At 45.1% G+C, this 19,077-nt stretch overlaps 1 protein-coding gene across 3 annotated transcripts in view; it reads left to right on the forward strand.

Annotated features, from left to right (window-relative positions):
• The first annotated feature begins 3,759 nt into the window (after nucleotides 1–3,759).
• Nucleotides 3,760–19,077, forward strand: part of LOC147464557 (Radical SAM superfamily protein) — a 57,967-nt gene continuing 42,649 nt past the window's right edge. For 2 of the 3 annotated variants that reach the window (XM_086515556.1, XM_086515566.1), the window contains exons 1-4: nucleotides 3,761–4,054; nucleotides 18,350–18,425; nucleotides 18,507–18,604; nucleotides 18,708–18,809. In XM_086515556.1, the coding sequence (XP_086371682.1) occupies nucleotides 3,809–4,054; nucleotides 18,350–18,425; nucleotides 18,507–18,604; nucleotides 18,708–18,809 (522 nt within the window). In that variant the 5' untranslated portion in view covers nucleotides 3,761–3,808. Of the gene's footprint in view, nucleotides 4,055–18,349; nucleotides 18,426–18,506; nucleotides 18,605–18,707; nucleotides 18,810–19,077 lie in introns of all 3 variants that reach the window. The other variant, XM_086515575.1, reaches the window with a different exon arrangement.

Here is a 19,077-nt window from a genome sequence, read left to right on the forward strand (position 1 = left end):
GATTAGGGGCTGTCAAAAGGCTTCTTGCTTTGCCGCAAGAGAGCGATGATGAGAGCTACATAGAGGTATCCGCCATGAGAGCTTCCGGATAGCGCGTACACCGTGAAACGAGAGAGGAGATAGTAAGCAAGTAGAGAGAGAATATCCTCCTCCTTCTTCTTCTTCCCAAGCGAGAAGAGCTTATGGAGATGGTGATGAAGAACTTGCACCACTCCGTATAATAGATATGTATAGCCTTGCGATAGTAGACGCAACAGACGACACTGAAAACTAAGCACTAACTGGCAGTTTATAGGCAAGTGCAGCAGGTCAGAGTGATGCCCAAGCAGAAAACTAGCGCTAGTTTTTGGCCCAAGAATAGCTTCCTGCTTTTGGAAACTTTGCTAAAAACATGCCTTTGCTTTTGGTGGTCAACTTTGCCACTTACCATTCAATTTTTACAGCAAAATTGGCCAATTGAACAGTATCCGGCCAACTAATGGAAACCGTAGCTAGACTATGTCTCACTGTAATGTCCCGACATAATTATGACTTTCCCGTACTACCCAAACGTATTTAAAGTACCGCTTTTTATAAAAATAAATCTCGTAAAAATCTCGTTTGGTCTCGTTTTTGCTCAAGGTGATCATTTTTAAATCCGACGGAGACTGAAATTAATATTTTTACGTTTACGTGATCATAAAAAGCACATTGCTTTTCAAAAACGCCGAAAAGCACGAAAAGCTAAAAATAACGTAAAAAGCACGCCAAAAAATAAAATAAAATAAAAATTGAACCACGGGGTTTCCTCGTCCATTGGAATAAGAAAGCGGACTCGCTTTTCACTAAAAGCTCTAAAAATCATGAAAAGCTAAAAATAGTGTGAAAAGCACTCAAAAAATAGATTTTTACAAAAATTGAGCCATAGCTTTCTCGGAACACGTAGAGCAAGGATCCAACCTTGCTTTTTCCAAAAAAGCATGAAAAAGCTAAAAATAACGGATTTTTCCAAACTTGAACCAAAGATCTGTTTAACCTACTGGAACATGGAAACGGCTTTGCTTTTGACTTTAGAATCTTCCAATACTATAAGTCAAAATTTGGTAAAACATATATTGAAAACTATTTTTCTTATTTTTAAAGAGACCCAAAATTTGGGGATCTTACAGAAGCTCAAGCCAACTGGAATGCAATTCACAATGTGTTCAATGGTGGGAAAGACATTGTTTAACAACATCAAGAGCGATCTTGCATTTTTCATTGGAAACAAAGCATGGTGGCGCACACAATAAATTACATTGTTTCTTCATCTCAACAAACTCACAAAGATATGTGCAAAAAGTGACGTTTAGTCCCCTCTAGAGAGGCATCAATAGCAAAGTCTCGTCTCCTTCGACCATGGTGGCGCGATGGACATTGCATGGACAAGAACATCCTGGCAATGGAATCTTGGTTGAGTGGGTGGGAGGTGAGTATTGCACATTGGGAGAGCTTCATGATAGCGGTACAGAGAAGTAGTGATGGAGCAAACACTCCAAGAACCAACTTGGCTGAGAGTAAGGATGGGAGTTAGCTTACAGGCGAGGGATTCAAAAAAAAAATCTCATTGTATGATACATGTACTTCAAATATGGAAAATGCAATACTGTAAAGCACAAAGGTAGTTTCTTGCTCTCAAGGTAAACATATTGGAAAGGGCCCTTCATTAGAGAGACTCAAGGAGAGAGTTTCCTCTACTCCAGTGCAAGTGATAAGAGTATTAAATGAAGCTACATCTAGAACACCCATGTATAAAACACGCCTCTTCAAGAAGACAAAGAAACCGTTCAACAGAAGTGAGGGCCATCAATTCTGAGGATGAATCCATACAAAGACCAGAGTACAATGCAAAAATACGTGATTGTACATCACGTGGAAGGCCCAAGAAGATCATTTTCAGGGAGGATTTAAGGATTGTAGATGGGAGTGAGAATTCTAAAGACAACGCAAAGGTTTGTGTTTTGGAATGAAAGGTTGATGAAGCTATGTGGGCATTAGACGAACTCCTCTTGGTAGCCATGTAACATATAGTGGCACAAAGATGTAAACAAAATATAGTGGCATGTAGTAAAGGGACTCTTGCACCATCTTTTGAGAGATATAGAAAACATCCAAATGGGTCAGGCAATGGTTTTGTCCCAACCATGTTATTCATTGTTATGTGGTGGATCATAACATAGATCCAAGGCCAGCTCCTCCACCGACAATTTGGCTGGTTCATCTAGGAACAAATCTTACAGATGAAGAAGTTGAGATATTGCTTAAAGGTGGACTTCAAGTGAAGACAGTTGGAAAAGAACAAATGGGTTCAACTCCAATGCAAACTCCTCCTAGGGTGGAGGTGATTCCCCTTCAACTTCAACAAAAGCAGGTAGTAATGGTTCAATACTACGAAATGGCATAAGAGTCAAATTTCGTACTTCCATTTCAGAAGAGGCAACAAAGAAAATTGGTTTTGCTCTTGGTTTAAAGACTAAGGTGATTGAAGAGAAATCCATCATAAACAATGTACATGAAGTCTTCAAGGTGGAGTCTCACACAAGAGACGAACATGTGGGAGTGTATGAGGTGCACATCAAGGATGAACCCTATTGCACATGCCTTGATTTCATTGAACGTGGAGGCCAATAAAAAATCTTATTTGGCTTGCAAGCACTCGTACTTCATTTTCTTGAGAGTGCTTATATCGAGTCAAAATGAAAACATGTTCATACATCAGCCTATGTTAGGCAATGTAGATGTCTACAACTCTCTTAGCCATGAACACACATATCCAACTTAGAGTAAAGTCCCATGAGTGGATAATTTTGTGACACCTTTTTTGCATGTATTGACTCTGGAGAAGGTGGTTTGGATGGTTTTGGTATTGGACCACTGGCGAAGATGTTTTGGATTATTTTCGTTTAAAAATCATTTTGTCTCCACTTCTTAACATAACCTTGGAGTTAAATGATTTGGGTGTATACTTGTCCTTGTGTGTGTGTGTGAGAGAGAGAGAGAGAGAGAGGGAGAGAGAGAGAGAGAGGGGAGAGTTCAAAACATGAAGCTTTGCCAGGGGGACAGAGGGAGAGAGAGACCTTTATTGCTCATGGGATCACAATTTTCGATCGAGTTGTGTTAAATATTTGAAAGAGTGTGTATGTGTTTACTTCCCAACCATAGGAGTCTCTCTATATAGACACGGTGGTTTACATTTGGTTGGTAGCCGAGCATGACCAAGCGTGTGGTGTGCTGGGCTACACACCTGTGTTGCCTGCATCTGGCCTCCTCAAACCCTGTGTGGACTCCACCCCTCAACTTTGCACACATAGTGTGCCTTGCACACCCATCTGCACATGCCATACACGCTCCATGGTCCCGATGCTATACATGACGTGAAAGAGTGGAAATCTAAGTCAAATTGTTACAATGGTGTGGATTGTAAGCATACTTTTCTAATTGGGGGCAATGTGTAAAGTGCAAACCTTCAAAATTTTCCCACATTGTGAGACATTGCCCCTGTAGAAAAGCCCCATCTGCTGTGGGGTTTAGTGTACATCATGCAGCACGTGCATTGCATGCCATATTCCAAACCACTTCTCGATATCTTGTATCCAAGATGAGGTCATTATTGTACTTCAACATGTAGTTTGAACTGCAGTTCTAGGTAGTCCCTACATTTTTACCACAATTCTCCATGCCTACAACCGGGAAGTGCACAAAGCGGAAGATCGATCACTACACCTTGACGTTATCGCTTAGAAGACCTTGCTTGGTTTTTTATTTTTCAAAATATATCAGTGGAGAAGCAATGGCGCTTCGGCTAGCCGAGGCTCAACACTTGCGGCTGCACGACGTAGCGTCGCACAAAGGAAGGCCATATTTTCGTCTCTTATGCCACCGCTATAGTGTGGCTGTGGCAGCCTCGTCCACCATCATCTCTCCTTCTTCTGCAGAAGACGTAGCACCCTTAGAGCAGCTGAAAACCAGCAGTGTCAAGTACCTTCTTGGCAGGTCGGAAGAACAGCTTACGCAGCTTGCTTTAAGCTACTCCGAGGTATTCATCTTCTCTGATGTTTGTGCCCATCGGTGTCATACTGGACATTTTGACATTGCAAAGCTTGTGGTCCTCTTTGATGAGGCACTTTGTAGACCATATAGTCGGTGTTTTTCCGCAAGTCCTTAGATGACAGTAGTAGCAGTTATGACTGTATAATTCGTGAGCAAAGGAAGGGTAAAGGTATGACGAAAGTATCTGCGTCAGCTTTAATGGTTCTTTTAGTGCTAGGCTTCATTATGACCGTGTCTACCCTGCATCTCTAGAGTTATGACAGAAACTCAGTATGCAGACCTTTGTGTCGATGTATGCTCCTTTGTGTGTGTGTGGTGTGGTTGTGTGGGAGCATATATTGGTACCTAGTTCAACACCCACTATTGGGCATTGACGATGTTCGTGGGGATGTCATACTATCTAGTCAATACTATGCATGATGGAGCTGACGGTATTATGTCTTGTGTGTGACGACCATGAGTCTATACCATGCAGTTCCCTTTAAAGTTTAGTAACCCCTGGGCTTATCCTAGATTCATCTAGATATATGCATCACATGTCAAAGAGGAGAAGACTCGATCAGCTTCACTTTTATCGATGCTCATCGTGAACAAAGTTACAAACCAAAGTTTATTGGTCCTGGGGGGACTGGTAGCGCCCTAGTATTTCCCAAGGGCTGATCGTAGGAAGTGAGGGCTGTTTTGTGTCCGTGCTCGGCCTATGTGAGGTAGTTTTTTCATTGCCAGAATGCTTTTGCCATTTTCTTGCCCACCTTGTACTGTTGATGGTGTTATATAGTGTGCCTCCTTTTTTTCTGATGCTTCATGCTTTTGGTTTCCAGATTTGGCCCCTCTTTTTTGGGTCGTCAGTATTTTTGGGAGGTGAGGAAACCTGCCTGGTCCCCGACATAGGTCGGTTGTATCATTGGTTTCAGTGAGAGCTAGCATTTCGCGTTCTGTGCCCTCTACTGCCTTGGGCGACCTTTTCTCTTCCAGCGTCTTTGTAGATCGAGGATATCACTGCGACTAGAGTGTTTTGGAGGTTCCACATTTGGATCCACCATTGGAGACGAGAGGTTGTGTACCTGTCACAAAAGATTAAAGCGTAAACTAATTTTTGAGAGAGAGAGAGAGAGAGAGAGAGAGAGAGAGAGAGAGAGAGAGAGAGAGAGAGAGAGAGAGAGAGAGTTTGCATGGGTAAGTGTGCCAATTGACACACTTACTTTATAACTTAAAAACCATTCAACTTTTAGCTTTAAAAGTTCACTAGGCACATTATTAAAATGTGCAATCAACTCACAACTGGTCACATGAATGCTACTTATGAAAACATCAGATGCTTCCCGGCACAATGCCGTACCGGCACTGCTCCTGCATCACCTGTTCGCACTTGTCCGACCATTTGGCCCGGGCACAAATAATTAAAGTTAGTTTAATTAGCTTATCCTAAGGCCTCATTAAAAATAATCCCTGCCTTAGGATCACTGTTCTAAGGACCCCATCTCATACTTGCGCTCGCACTAACGCGCATAATTTTCTGAGCCTAAAATCTGAGGCTACTCTCTACCCCTTTTGAAGGCCCAATTCCCAAATCACTAGGGCTTCAGGGTATTTTTTTTGCTAGGGTCTCCCTGAGGTGCTCTGGTCCACATTTAGGCGCACCTAAGGCCCTAGAACTACTAGTTCTATTGTGGTGTGCACATAACTATTTAAATAATGATTTTTAGTAAATAAGTTAATTATGTAAAAAAACTGACATAGTTACATCCCTCTTGGTTCTAAACAGTTGACCTCAACTGTAGAGTGTGAATATAACTGTGCAAGATGTCTGGATAATCGTTGAGATCTGACTCAATCCACTTTACATCTAAAGGGGTGTAATTTTTAAACTCGACCAAATACTTTTGATGTAGTCTCCCAGACTTTAGTTGTCGCTCGGAGTGGTGTATTATCTGTCCTGGTTGAAGGATCTCCTTAGTCTCTTCGACTTCTGGACGATCTTCCTGTATTGCAACCACGTGAGAAAAACCAACATATGGTCGGAGGAGAGTACATGAAAAGCATATATACCGAGATGAATCTAGGATAAGCCCAGATTCACCTTTAAAGGAAAGCATTATGGATGCGCCAATGAGAAGTTAAATCCAATCTAAACGTCACTTCATTGACTTTATCTGTAATATTGAAAGGGCCGTAAAATCTATGGGAAAGTTTAACAACTTTCCCTTTTCCAACCCGCTTTTTCAATCTAGCTTTCTCAAACTTAAGTAGGACATATTGTCCTTTTTCAAGGTTGAGATTTCTTCTATGCTTGTCTGCTTTTCTCTTCTGCTGCTCTTGAGTGCGAAGAATTGCTTTTACTTGTTGATGGGCGGTATCAATTGTTAGATTTACACCACTCTGCTGCTTCACATAGGTCTAGGGCATACTTGTACGTCTATTATGTCTCCGGGCTGGCCACCCATAGTCTAGGTTGTACTTGGTTCGGCCGCCCGAGTTTGCGGCCGGCCGCCTATTGTCACAAAACGGGAGCGTACACGAGCACTTAGAAATCTGAAAAATAAAATACTTTGCAAATGTGACAGAAGGGAGAAGATCGACACAGTATTGGGGACCAGAAGATGGGCTGGTCCCCCCCCCCCCCCCGTCAAGAGTATTCTTTATTCAGGGAGAGTTCATATACAAGCACAAGAATCCGAGGAAACCCCTCCGCTCGGTAATCTTAGACCCGAAGGTCGTTCTTTTCCCATGAAGGACTTAGGCACGAGGCCGTACTTTCCCGTAAGGGACTTACGCGCGAAGCCGTACTTCCCGAGAGGGACTTAGACGCAAAGGTCGTACTTCTCGTGAGGGAGGATTCGTGCGAAAACAACCACACAAAGCAATAGCTCGCAATGCGTATCAACAAATTATACTTGTAGCTCCTTGCTCGGAAAACGACCTCCGTACTCAGTCGTCACACGAACACTTGCTGAATTTCCTTCGCAATGATTGCTCCAAATTCCCAGCGCTAACTCCTCCTGCTGCTCCTGGCGTGTGTTAAACTGGAACACTAACTGCCCTTTTATAGGCCCTTGCACCCGGCGGGAATAGGAGCCGAAAAGCAAAAGCCTGGCACCCCTAGCGAGAGGAGAGAGAGAGATCGCTGAATTCAGCCAGCCTTGCGTAGGCTTTTTTTTGTAGAGTTTTAACGTAGGATTTTTAGAGTATTGCTTTTTTTATTATAAGAGGGCTGGTCACTTAAAAGTGACCTTTAAGTGACCGGCCACTTTATAAAATAAAGTGTGAACTTGTTTAAACTTTAAAAACTCACTCAGTTAGTGAAAACAATGCTTCACGAACACATTCCAGGCGTCCCCGGGTGCAGAACACGAGCACAGATGCAATGCAGACACAGACTCCTCGCGGGAAAGCATCTGTCCTCCCGCGAAAGTTCCTGCTTTTCGTAAAAAGCTTCTTTGAACCCATCTTTATTCTTGTGCTTGCGTTCTTACACGTATTTTCTTACTCAGTTCGGATTTCCTCCTCAGCCTACGGAATGCCCCCTTTCTGATGCACTCGTCACCCATCATGTGACGCATCAGGGGCACTCGTAACCCGGCCCTTTCCACCGAACTTACGGAAACTCCTTCGCGATGTTTACCGTCACCCATCAAATGACACATCAGAGTTGTCCGTTCTTGATGGCGCTTCCTGTAGCTACAATCTTTTAACAATTCTTAGTGTACACAATAAAATATCCTAGAGAAAGAAATTAATAATTAAAAATTAGAAAATAGTCCAATTAGCAACATCCCTCTGGCTTCTAAACAGTTGACCTCAACTGTAGTGCTTGGACATATACCTCCAGTATCTCGGGATAAGCTGCTAATTCCTCCTGCGTCATCCACTGAGCATCTAGATTCGAATAGTTCTTAAACTTAACCAAATACTTCCGTGTTATTTTTCCGGACTTGAGGGGCCGCTCCTGATGACTTACTATCTGTTCCGGTTGGAATATTTCTTCTGTTTGCTCAACCTCAGGAGGTTCCTCAGCACTAGGCTGACTCGGAGGCGGTCCCACATACGGCCGGAGTAAACTGACATGGAAAGCATTATGGATCCTCCAATTAGGCGGTAGCTCTAATCGGAAGGTGACATCATTCACTTGCTCAGTGATCTTAAATGGCCCATAATAACGGGTAGAAAGTTTTACCACCTTCCCCTTATGAGACGCTTGTTTCTTAACTCTTGCCTTCTCAAACTTGAGTAAGACTAACTGTATGACTGTTAAGTCTAGATTCCTCCTGTGCTTGTCTGCAGCTTTCTTATGCTTTTCTTGAGAGCATAGAATAGCTCTCCTAACTTGCCCGTAGGCTGTGTCCAAATCCCGGACAAATTCATCTGCTGCAAAGATCTTATCCTTAGTTAAAAGGATCGGTGGAAGCAAAGGTTTACCATAGAGAATCTCAAAAGGTGCTTTCCCCGTCGATGAGTGTATGGTATTGTTATACGCATACTCGACAAGAGGCAAATATTTCTCCCAGTCAGATTGTCGGTCTTACACATAAGATTTTAACATATCCAATACTGTGGAATTGGCTATCTCACTTTGCCCGTCCGTTTGAGGATGGTAGGCAGATGAAAAATTCAACTTCGTACCAAGATTATCCATCAAGGCACGCCAAAAATTTCCTGTCATGTGAGGATCTCGATCACTCACAATAGACTTAGGCATTCCATGATGCTTAAAGATCTGTGCCAGAAAGACCCTAGCCATATGATCTGCTTTGATCGTTTTCTTGACTGGTATAAAGTGTGCTTGCTTGCTAAACCTATCCACAATGGTCTAGATCGCGTCATTTCCAGTATGAGTTCTAGGGAGGTCCATGATGAAGTCCATGGCAATACTTTCCCAAGGTTCATTAGGCACAGGCAATGGTTGTAGCAACCCAGGCGTCTTATGCCGATCATACTTCACTTTTTGGCAAACCAAGCATTCCCTGACATACTTATCAATGTCTGCTTTAAGGCTAGGCCAAAAGAAATATCTTTCCATTGCTAAGGTCGTAGGGAGAATACCCCGATGACCCGCATAAGGCGAAGCGTGTGCTTCATCCATGATCTTCTTTCTTAATGGTTCCGCCACACATATGGCTTGGTGGTGGTAGAGATAACTGTCCCGAATGGAATAGGGAAACTCATTCTCTCCACGATGTAGCTTCCCCCAAACGGTGGAGAAGTCTGGATCATTCGGATATAAATCCGGTAGTGCTTCTAATTCTTGGTGATACACCGAAGTGATAGCGTTCACCCTTGGCCGCCTAGACAATGCGTCCGCGACCACATTCTTACTTCCAGCCGTGTGAAGGATCTGGAGGTGAAACATAGACAAAAAGTTTGCCCATCTCATCTGCTTCTCAGATAGTTTCCTTTGCGTAAGAAAATACCGCAAACTCTGGTGATCAGTATTGATCACAAAATCCGCTCCTAGAAGATAGTGCTTCTAGTTGGATAAGGCGTGAATCACAGCCGTGAGTTCCTTTTCGTAGATTGATGCATGCAACTCTTCATCCTTAAGCCGTCTGCTTTCGTAGGCCACTGCATGGCCTTCTTGGTTTAATACTGCTCCGATGCAATTGCGTGAAGCATCGCAATGAACCTCAAATGGTTTCCTTAAGTCAGACACTATCAAAATAGGTCCATGGCTTAGCAAGTACTTGAGCCTATCAAAAGCTCCTTGTTGTCTCGATCCCCATCTGAAAGGAATCTTCTTCTTTGTCAAATCATGAAGTGGTCCTGCTACATGGGCAAATCCTCGGACAAACCTTCGATAATACGAACATAATCCCAGGCAGCTACATACATCATGTACCGTAGTGGGAATAGGCCAATCTTCTACCACTCGGATCTTGGCAGGATCCATACTCACTTGATTGTGAGAGACTATATGGCCGAGATAGTGTATCTCTGAGAGAAAGAACTCGCTCTTCTTTGCATTCACATGCAACTCATGCTTTCGCAATTCTTGAAACACTAGGTCCAAGTGCTTCCGGTGACTTTGAGAAAATGAGTATTCCGTCAAAGAATACTCACGTAAAAGCTCGATACGGGCTGAAAATACGGTCCATCATGCGATTGAATGTCCCACGAGCATTGGTCAAGCCGAAAGGCATTACCAAAAATTCATATAGTCCAAAGGTTGTGCGGAAAGCAGTCTTATGGACATCCTCATGGGCGATCCGTATCTGATGAGACCCACTCTTTAAGTCTATGCGACTAAAGACACTTGCACCCTGCAACTTATCAAGTATATCATCAATTCGAGGGATCGGAAAGCGATTCTTGACCGTGATCTTGTTTAAAGACCTATAGTCTATGCACATTCGAAACGTGCCATCTTTCTTCTGCACCAGTAGAACTGGAGAGCAGTAGGGTGAGGCACTTGGCCGTACTAACCCTTTCTCTAGAAGCTCGTTGACTTGCTTCAAAATTTCCTCTTGCTGAGCAAGACTCACCCGATAAGGGGGTCGATTGGGAGGCAAGCTACCCGGTATGAGATCTATGCGGTGATCTTATTGGCGTACCGGAGGTTGTTCATCAGGGAGTGTTTCTGTGAAACAATCTTTGTACTTTTCAATAAATTGAAAACGCTTAATTTCCAGACTAGAGAGTGAATCCCCACTAGTTTTATCCTTCTCACGTGCAAAAATCAAGTAAGCAGAAACACACTTCTTCATTTCTTTCTTAATGGAGATATGACTTACAATTGGGAACTGCCAATCTCCTACATCAGCATGAATCTTTATTTTCTTGCCCCCATGATCAAAAGTGAGTGTCTTTTCCACATAATCGGGGACAGGTGTCATGTGGAAGTGCCATGGCATACCCAAGATGATATCACATCCCTCGATGGGTGCCATCAGAAATGATTCGCGGTCCTTGTACTCGCCAATCCGAAGATTGAGCTGTCCTTGCACGGGAGTTGCATTGGTTGTCAACCCCTCGAATGCCGATCCGGATGTAACTGGTGTGCCAAGCTGAGCTGGTGTGAGGCACAAATGTTCTGCAGTATCTAGGGAGATGAAGTTATCCGTGGATCCTGGATCATAAAGAATCAGTACTCGCTGGTGGTTAAAGACCCCCAGCCCTTCAGAAGCTGACGCTTCCCTTTCTCTGTTTCTGTGTTTCCTTGAACATCTGGGATTGAGTTCGAGCTTGGTGGAGCGGGTTCCTTCCTTGCTTTATCTTGCCTCGTAGAGGCTTGTTCTTGCCGTTGCTGCTTTAGAGGGCAGTCCGGCTTCATATGTCCTTTCTCTCCACAGTAGAAGCATCTTCCTTCCTCTCTGAAGGTTTGGAGTTGAGTAGGAGAGAGATACATAGTTCGCTTGCCATTGCCCTCTGGGCTTCTTAGAATGATCATGGTCCCTAGATGGAGGACGTTTTCTTCCTTGGCCCCCTTGGTCATCGTAGACCCCTCTTTGTCTCGCACTGTAAGTGCTATGCTCCATTTTTTTGGGCGTCCCAGTTGAGTGCAAATCCTCAGCAATGATTGCTGACTCCATCATCCTCTGAAGAGTGTCATACGGATACACTTTCATACTCTTTCGAAGCTGCGGTTGGAGACCCGCTTCGAACTTTCGTTTCTTTTCCTCGTCGGCAATCTTCATGAAGGGAGTTACCTTCAGAAGAACCGACCAATACTTGTCCACATAGGTCGTGACTCTCTCATGTTCCTTCTGGGCGAACAGTCCCATTCCTTCCGTATGTCCTGCTCAAAGTCGGGTGGAAGAAACTGTTCATAAAATTCAGATTTGAATCTCTCCCAAGTTCTGGCATGAGAACCTTCCAGAATCTTGGCTAACCACCAATTACTGGCCGTTTCCTTGAGGTGCATCCCCACATGGCGCAATTTGGATCTTTCTGTGAAGTGCCCATTGGTAAAGGCGACTTCAAACTGTCTGATGAAGGACAGTGCTTTGGATATATCTCTCCGTCCGTTGTAGGTTTCGAACTTGATGTCCTTGTCGCCCGATTTGAAGACTCTCATGCGATGTGGAGACTTGCGACCATGCTTCTTGAATCGAGGCTTGTTCTTTAGGTTGATGTAGGGTGGTAGTAGTAGCGGCTTCCTTCTTCTGGCGAGAAGATTGAGAAGTAGAAGTATAATCAGGGGAGTAAGATGGAGATGAAATAGAGATGTCCTTGCTCTCGTCTAGCAAAGAGAGCGCTTTTTCCTAGCCTTTCCTTGGAGTAGGCCGTTCATTCTGATCCGAAGATCCTTTGTGCACCTCGGCACGTTCTTCTTCTCTTTCTTCCTGTGGTCTCACACCAACAGTGTGGTCTGGATGCCCGGCTGCATCGGTTCCATTCGTTCTCTTCATTCCGACCAAGAGCTTTTGGACATCTGGCAATAGTAAGACTTGTTGCAAATCCGCAAGCTGAGCTCGCACTTGTTGAAGCTCCTCTTCAATGCTTCTCCCTTGGCTCGACATGGTTCTTCCCGTTCTTCCCGGAATCGTCCTTCTTTGCAGAGAAAGAGGAGTCCGAGCTCTGATACCACTGTCACAAAACGGGAGCGTACACGAGCACTTAGAAATCTGAAAAATAAAATACTTTGCAAATGTGAGAGAAGGGAGAAGATCGACACAGTATTGGGGACCAGAAGATGGGTTGGTCCCCCCCCCCCCCCCCGTCAAGAGTATTCTTTATTCACGGAGAGTTCATATACAAGCACAAGAATCCGAGGAAACCCCTCCGTTCGATAATCTTAGACCCGAAGGTCTCTCTTTTCCCGTGAAGGACTTAGGCACGAGGCCGTACTTTCCCGTAAGGGGCTTACGCGCGAAGCCGTACTTCCCGAGAGGGACTTAGATGCAAAGGTCGTACTTCCCGTGAGGGAGGATTCCTGCAAAAACAACCACACAAAGCAATAGCTCGCAATGCGTATCAACAAATTATACTTGTAGCTCCTTGCTCGGAAAACGAACTCCGTACTCAGTCGTCACACGAACACTTGCTGAATTTCCTTCGCAATGACTGCTCCAAATTCCCAGCGCTAACTCCTCCTGCTGCTCCTGGCGTGTGTAAAACTGGAACGCTAACTGGCCTTTTATAGGCCCTTGCACCCGGCGGAAATAGGAGCCGAAAAGCAAAAGCCTGGCACCCCGAGCGAGAGGAGAGAGAGAGATCGCTGAATTCAGCTAGCCTTGCGTAGGCTTTTTTTTGTAGAGTTTTAACGTAGGATTTTTAGAGTATTGCTTTTTTTATTATAAGAGGGCTGGTCACTTAAAAGTGACCGGCCACTTTATAAAATAAAGTGTGAACTTGTTTAAACTTTAAAAACTCACTCAGTTAGTGAAAACAATGCTTCACGAACACATTCCAGGCGTCCCCGGGTGCAGAACACGAGCACAGATGCAATGCAGACACAGACTCCTCGCGGGAAAGCATCTATCCTTCCGCGAAAGTTCCTGCTTTTCGTAAAAAGCTTCTTTGAACCCATCTTTATTCTTGTGCTTGCGTTCTTACGCGTATTTTCTTACTCAGTTCGGATTTCCTCCTTACCCTACGGAATGCCCCCTTTTTGATGCACCCGTCACCCATCATGTGACGCATCGGGGCACTCGTAACCCGGCCCTTTCCACCGAACTTACGGAAACTCCTTCGCGATGTTTACCGTCACCCATCAAATAACACATCAGAGTTGTCCGTTCTTGATGGCGCTTCCTGTAGCTACAATCTTTTAACAGTTCTTAGTGTACACAATAAAATATCCTAGAGAAAGAAATTAATCATTAAAAAATAGAAAATAGTCCAATTAGCAACACCTACCTTATCCGGGCGCCCTTATATATATTTCTTTTCTTGTTGGGTCGTGGGGGATTTTATCTGGCATTGTCCTACCTCCCCTTGGGTACCTATTTATGGGGCGAGGGGCTCTTTCATGAGCTGTCCCCCCTCCCCTGTCATTACCTCTATAGAGACTTGGTGTCAGTACGCATCATCTTTGTACACAGTTTCTGGACAACCGCCTCTTCCCGACCCCCTCGACCCATGCCCACACACATGTGCTTTTTTCACCGCTGAGATAGTGAAGAAGGCTATTGACAGGATGAGGACTGGGAGAGCATATGATCATGATGGCTTAGTGGCTGAACATTCCATGCATGCCAGAGATCTACTAGCAGAGCTTCTAGCAATCATGTTTAACCGTGCCATGTGCGAGGGCTTTCCTGACACCTGGAGCCTATCTACGATTGTACCTATTTTCAAATTAGGAGATCCTATGGAGCCTAGGAATTATTGCACTATCATGATTGGATACACATTGGCTCGGTTGTACGCATCCATTCTTGAGCAGTAGCTAAATAGATGGGCAAAGAGAGGAAATACGTGCAGCTGGGCAGGTAGGGTTCAAGAGAGGTTTTTCTACTCTTGACTATATCTTGACACTGAGGGCAGATCTCGTGGGAGACGGATCTACTGTAGCTTTGTGGACTTCCGCAAAGCATTTGACACAGTACTCAAAGCTAGACTGATGTGCAGATTACAGGAGATGGGAGTACCCACAGAGCTCATTTGGGGGATCGTGGCATTGTACAGATCAGTAGTAGGGCATGTACGCACCTCAGAGGGTCTATCTACACCGGTTCACTCCGCTATTGGGGTGAAGCAGGGCTGCCCGCTCTCTCCTACTCTATTTGGTATGTGTGTGGATGAGGTTTCTGACTGCATTGAAAGAGATGGGGATAGAGGTGCACCGCTGGCGGGGACATGGATCTCGCTATTGTTATACGGTGATGATATTGTGTTGATCTCCGACTCTCCGGAGGGGATGCAACGTCACTTGGATGCTTTGCATAGGTTTGCCCATGAAAGTGGTTTGTCTGTCAACCTTGGTAAACCCAAGATCATGGTATGTAATACCACCCCACAGTGGATCAGGAGATTAGTGCCCGCATTCACGCACGGCCAGGAGACGGTGGAGTATACAAATGCTTACACTTACCTTGGAGTGGTTTTTAATGGACTAACATTCTCATTAAGGAGAGCAGCAAAGACTAGATTGACCAGAGCCCATTCGGCATTCGGTAGATTGGAGAGGATGTGTTCACAGGTTCAGTTTCAGGAGCTTCGGACGAAGCTCTGGCTCTTTGATACATTAGTGGCTTCTCCATTGCTCTATGGAGCTGAGATCTGGGGGCCTTCATTGGATCATCACGGGAGGACAGGTCCCATTGATGGATGGGGGGACATGGAGAAGCCCCTGGTCTCTATGATCTCGCGGCTCATTAGAGCCAAGGCTTCAGTACCACGTGCCATTATCCGAGCAGAGCTAGCTGCCCCCCCACTAGTGGTTGAGGCGCTCACCAAAACTGTCTCCTTCACACACCACATGTGGGAACTTCCCAGAGATAGATACGCCCGCCTTGCACTTGAGTCCTCTCGACAGTTAGCCATGCAGGCCCCAGGGAGATACAACATGTTGGTATGGGGAGATGACATCATGGTTCCAAGCGCATGGGTTCATATAGACAGATTGCCCCCCTTCGGGTACTCACTGGATGCCACTCAATGACTCTTACACAGTCTGAGATCACCAAGCTCATCCGCCAGAACGACCTGACTCGGCTAGATGCCAGGAGGACATGGATACAGCCAGCACAGGAGCTGGGCATGAAGATGGCTTTCTACAGAGAACATCTTCTCCAGCTTACGACGGACGGTTTTGTGTCGAGGCCTAGATACATGGACACCCACTTGTCTCATGGGATACAGTGTGCTATTGGCCAGATACGCACATCTTCACACCAATGTGGATCGAGACTAGGAGATACAACGGAATACCAGCAGAGGCCAGGACATGCCCCCTGTGTGACATGGAGTTTGAGACAGAGTTACACTACACATGCCACTGCCTCGTCTACTACGAGCTACGAGGCCGCTTCCACTGCTTGTTCAGAGAGGGCTTTGGACCACTCTCCAAAGTCATGAGGTACGAGGATCAGAGATGCCTGGGTTTGTTTATGCTCGAGCTGCGTAGACACAGAGAGAGCTTGCTGAGAGGAGAGGCCAGCCAGTCTCAAAGACACATCACAGACTTCTTTAGAGCAGACACTGGACACCCGGAGGAGCTACTACCACAACAGACCTTGTCGCCTCACACCAGAGGCACATTGATCGACCGAGCGACTGAATTGGAGAGATCCAGACGCCCACGACTACGGAAGACTACACAGCATAGACGGAGGCTACATCAGAGGATCTGGATCACTTTGGCCCGACATGCACGACGTCCAATCAAACTGTTGACCATGGAGGAGATTGCTGGATCTCTTGTGACTTGTGGTTTAGCTATCCCGACTAGCTGCTTAGTTCACACCTACCAGTTAAGGATTTCACAGTATTTATATTTTATATTTCATCATTTCGTCATTTCATTTCATTTCATTTTGTTATTCTGACTTTGTATCAGATTCACCACATTGTAACGCTCTGGTCTCATAGGTCATTTTGGCCTTTTGAAGACGTTAATATAACATTTCATTTCATTTCATTCTCTCTCTCTCTCTCTCTCTCTCTCTCTCTCTCTCTCTCTCTCTCTCTCTCTCTCTCTCTCTCTCTCTCTCTCTCTCTCTGTGGGTTTGTTCTTACTCGAGCTGCGCAGACACAGAGATAGCTTGATGAATGGCGAGGCTAGCCAGTCTCAAAGGCGGATCACAGACTTCTTCTGAGCAGACACGGGACAGCCACGAGAGCCACTCCCACAGCGGAGCTCCCCCTCGTCTCACACCAGAGGCACACTGATTGACCGAGCGATTGAACTGGGGAAATCCAGGCGCTCGCGACTGCGAAGAACTACACAGCATCGACGGAGGCTACGACAGAAAATTCGGAGCACGCTGGCTAGGCATGCACGGCGCCCGGTTAGACTACTAACCATGGAGGAAATTGATGAGATTCGCCAACGATCGATGCTAGATTTCTTGTGATTCTGTTATCCCAACAAGCCGTCCATTTTTTGCTTAGTTATTGCTTGGCTCACACCGACCTACCTACTTAGGACCCCATAGTATATATCTTTGTTTTGTACTGTTGTTAGGTTATTTTGTTACTCTTGACTCTGTATCAGATCCACCACTTTGTAACTTTCAGGTCTCATAGGTCATTATGGCCTTTTGAAGACGTTAATATAACATTTCATTTCATTTCTCTCTCTCGCGCGCGCGTTTTTGGAGGTTCTCTCCCTTCCGAGTCCTCTCCTGCCCTTGGACACCTCTTTTTCTGTAGCATCTTTGCTGAACGAGGAGATCACCTCAACAGGGTTTCTTTCGGAGGTTTTAGATGAAAGGTTGCTGCTCCACCATCGGAGATGAGAGGTTGTGCACCCGTTGTCGTTAATCCATCCATCTTTGCTGCCACTTCCGACACTTCTTGCATCACCTATTTAAATTGACTCCATTTTCCTTCAGTGTGTTTTGAACCTTCTATGCCATTGACCCTTTTCTTAAGTTCTCGAGTTGTGGAGAAGCACTGCACCAGTGACATGATATTACACCTTATGCTTGTGGAACACCCCCCCCCTTCGGGTGTGCGAGCCTGTAAGGGGGTGTACTGGTCTAAGAATAAATGATTAGTTTGTCCCCAGTTGAAGGAGAATCATCCTTGGCACTTGAAGTTTTCATCCAGTAGTAAGAAACGCTACACATGTTTCTTTCAGCACGTAAAGAGCAGAGCTGGTTGCCTAGTAGAACTCGCTCCTGTGTCTTCAGCAAAGGAGTGCTGATGATGCACATGGATCTGCAATTTCTAGCCATTAAGGAGAATTTGTTGCTTGCTACTTTTTTTGATGCAGAGTGGGCACGCGGGGCTGATACCCGTGAAGTGCAATAAGTGTAGGATAAGCTATACAAGGGCATTGTCTCTAAGCATAGTAGTTGTACTAACCCGTGTCTCTAGAATGGGCAGCCAATACACCTCCCGGGGTCGTCATGATCAACCTCCCGGAACGGTATCAGCAGCTGGTACAACTCCGTCAAATGAACCCCTCGCCAAATTTGCTCCGAGTTTGCTCCCTAGCCTGGGAGAGATTGCCTAGATGGTGCGAAGCGCAAGAGAATGTCAGACTTGGTACAGGGCTGGATACACCATACATGACTCGCAGGATATGGATCTATCTCGAAGGCTAGTCCATACCTAGACAGTGGAAGAAACATTGCCAAAGGGATTGCCTGGGAACAGAGTCCCATAATTTGTTATATACTTGTATGGTAATGCGCAGATGTGCTAAGCAGTAATCAATCTGTCTTGTGATACACAGAAAAAATATCGAGGGACGCAATTGCATGAGCTTCTGTACAAGGCCAAGGGCAGGGATCTAAACGAGTTTCTTCAATGTATGCCACCTTCATTTTGTCTACAGCATGTTTGATTTGGGCCTATAATACTGTCTATTTATCTAATTGTGGTGCTCACAGTACCAAAAAGTTTCCGAGAAAGGCTTATTGCTGATAATTGGAGAATTGGACGATCTGAGATTCACCACACAGTTGCTTCCACAGATGGAACACTGAAGGTGAAGTTTTTGCCTTGTTATGAGGTCCGGGGTTCTAACTGTTACGGCTTTCAAGAAAAAGCTTGCAACAAGAAACAAGCTCACATGACATATATCTACGCAGGCTTTGCTGAAGCTAGAAGATGCCAGAATTATAGAAGCCGTTGGGATTCCTGTGGAAGAAGCTCGCGGAATCAATCGGCTAACTGTGTGTGTTTCCTCGCAGGTGGGATCCAGTTTTGCAACATTGGTGACTCGTAGTTCTATGCTGCAAATTGTCTAAAGTATGTGTAGAAGGGAAAAGTGACGATTGAGTTTCCTTTTATTGAGCTGTGATCGGTTATGGAGACTAACCCTGTGATATTTGCTTAGAGAAAGAAGCGTGAGCAGTTCGTACAAAAGTTTTGAACATTTTTGAGATGAGATTTTTGTTTTGGTGTGGGGTCTTTAGTGTCTCAATACAACTTTCTCTGAAAGCATTTTCCACTGCTGGC

The sequence above is a fragment of the Adiantum capillus-veneris genome, chromosome 1 (assembly GCF_014529385.1).
Source record: "Adiantum capillus-veneris isolate H3 chromosome 1, ASM1452938v2, whole genome shotgun sequence".
Classification (NCBI taxonomy): Eukaryota; Viridiplantae; Streptophyta; class Polypodiopsida; order Polypodiales; family Pteridaceae; genus Adiantum; species Adiantum capillus-veneris.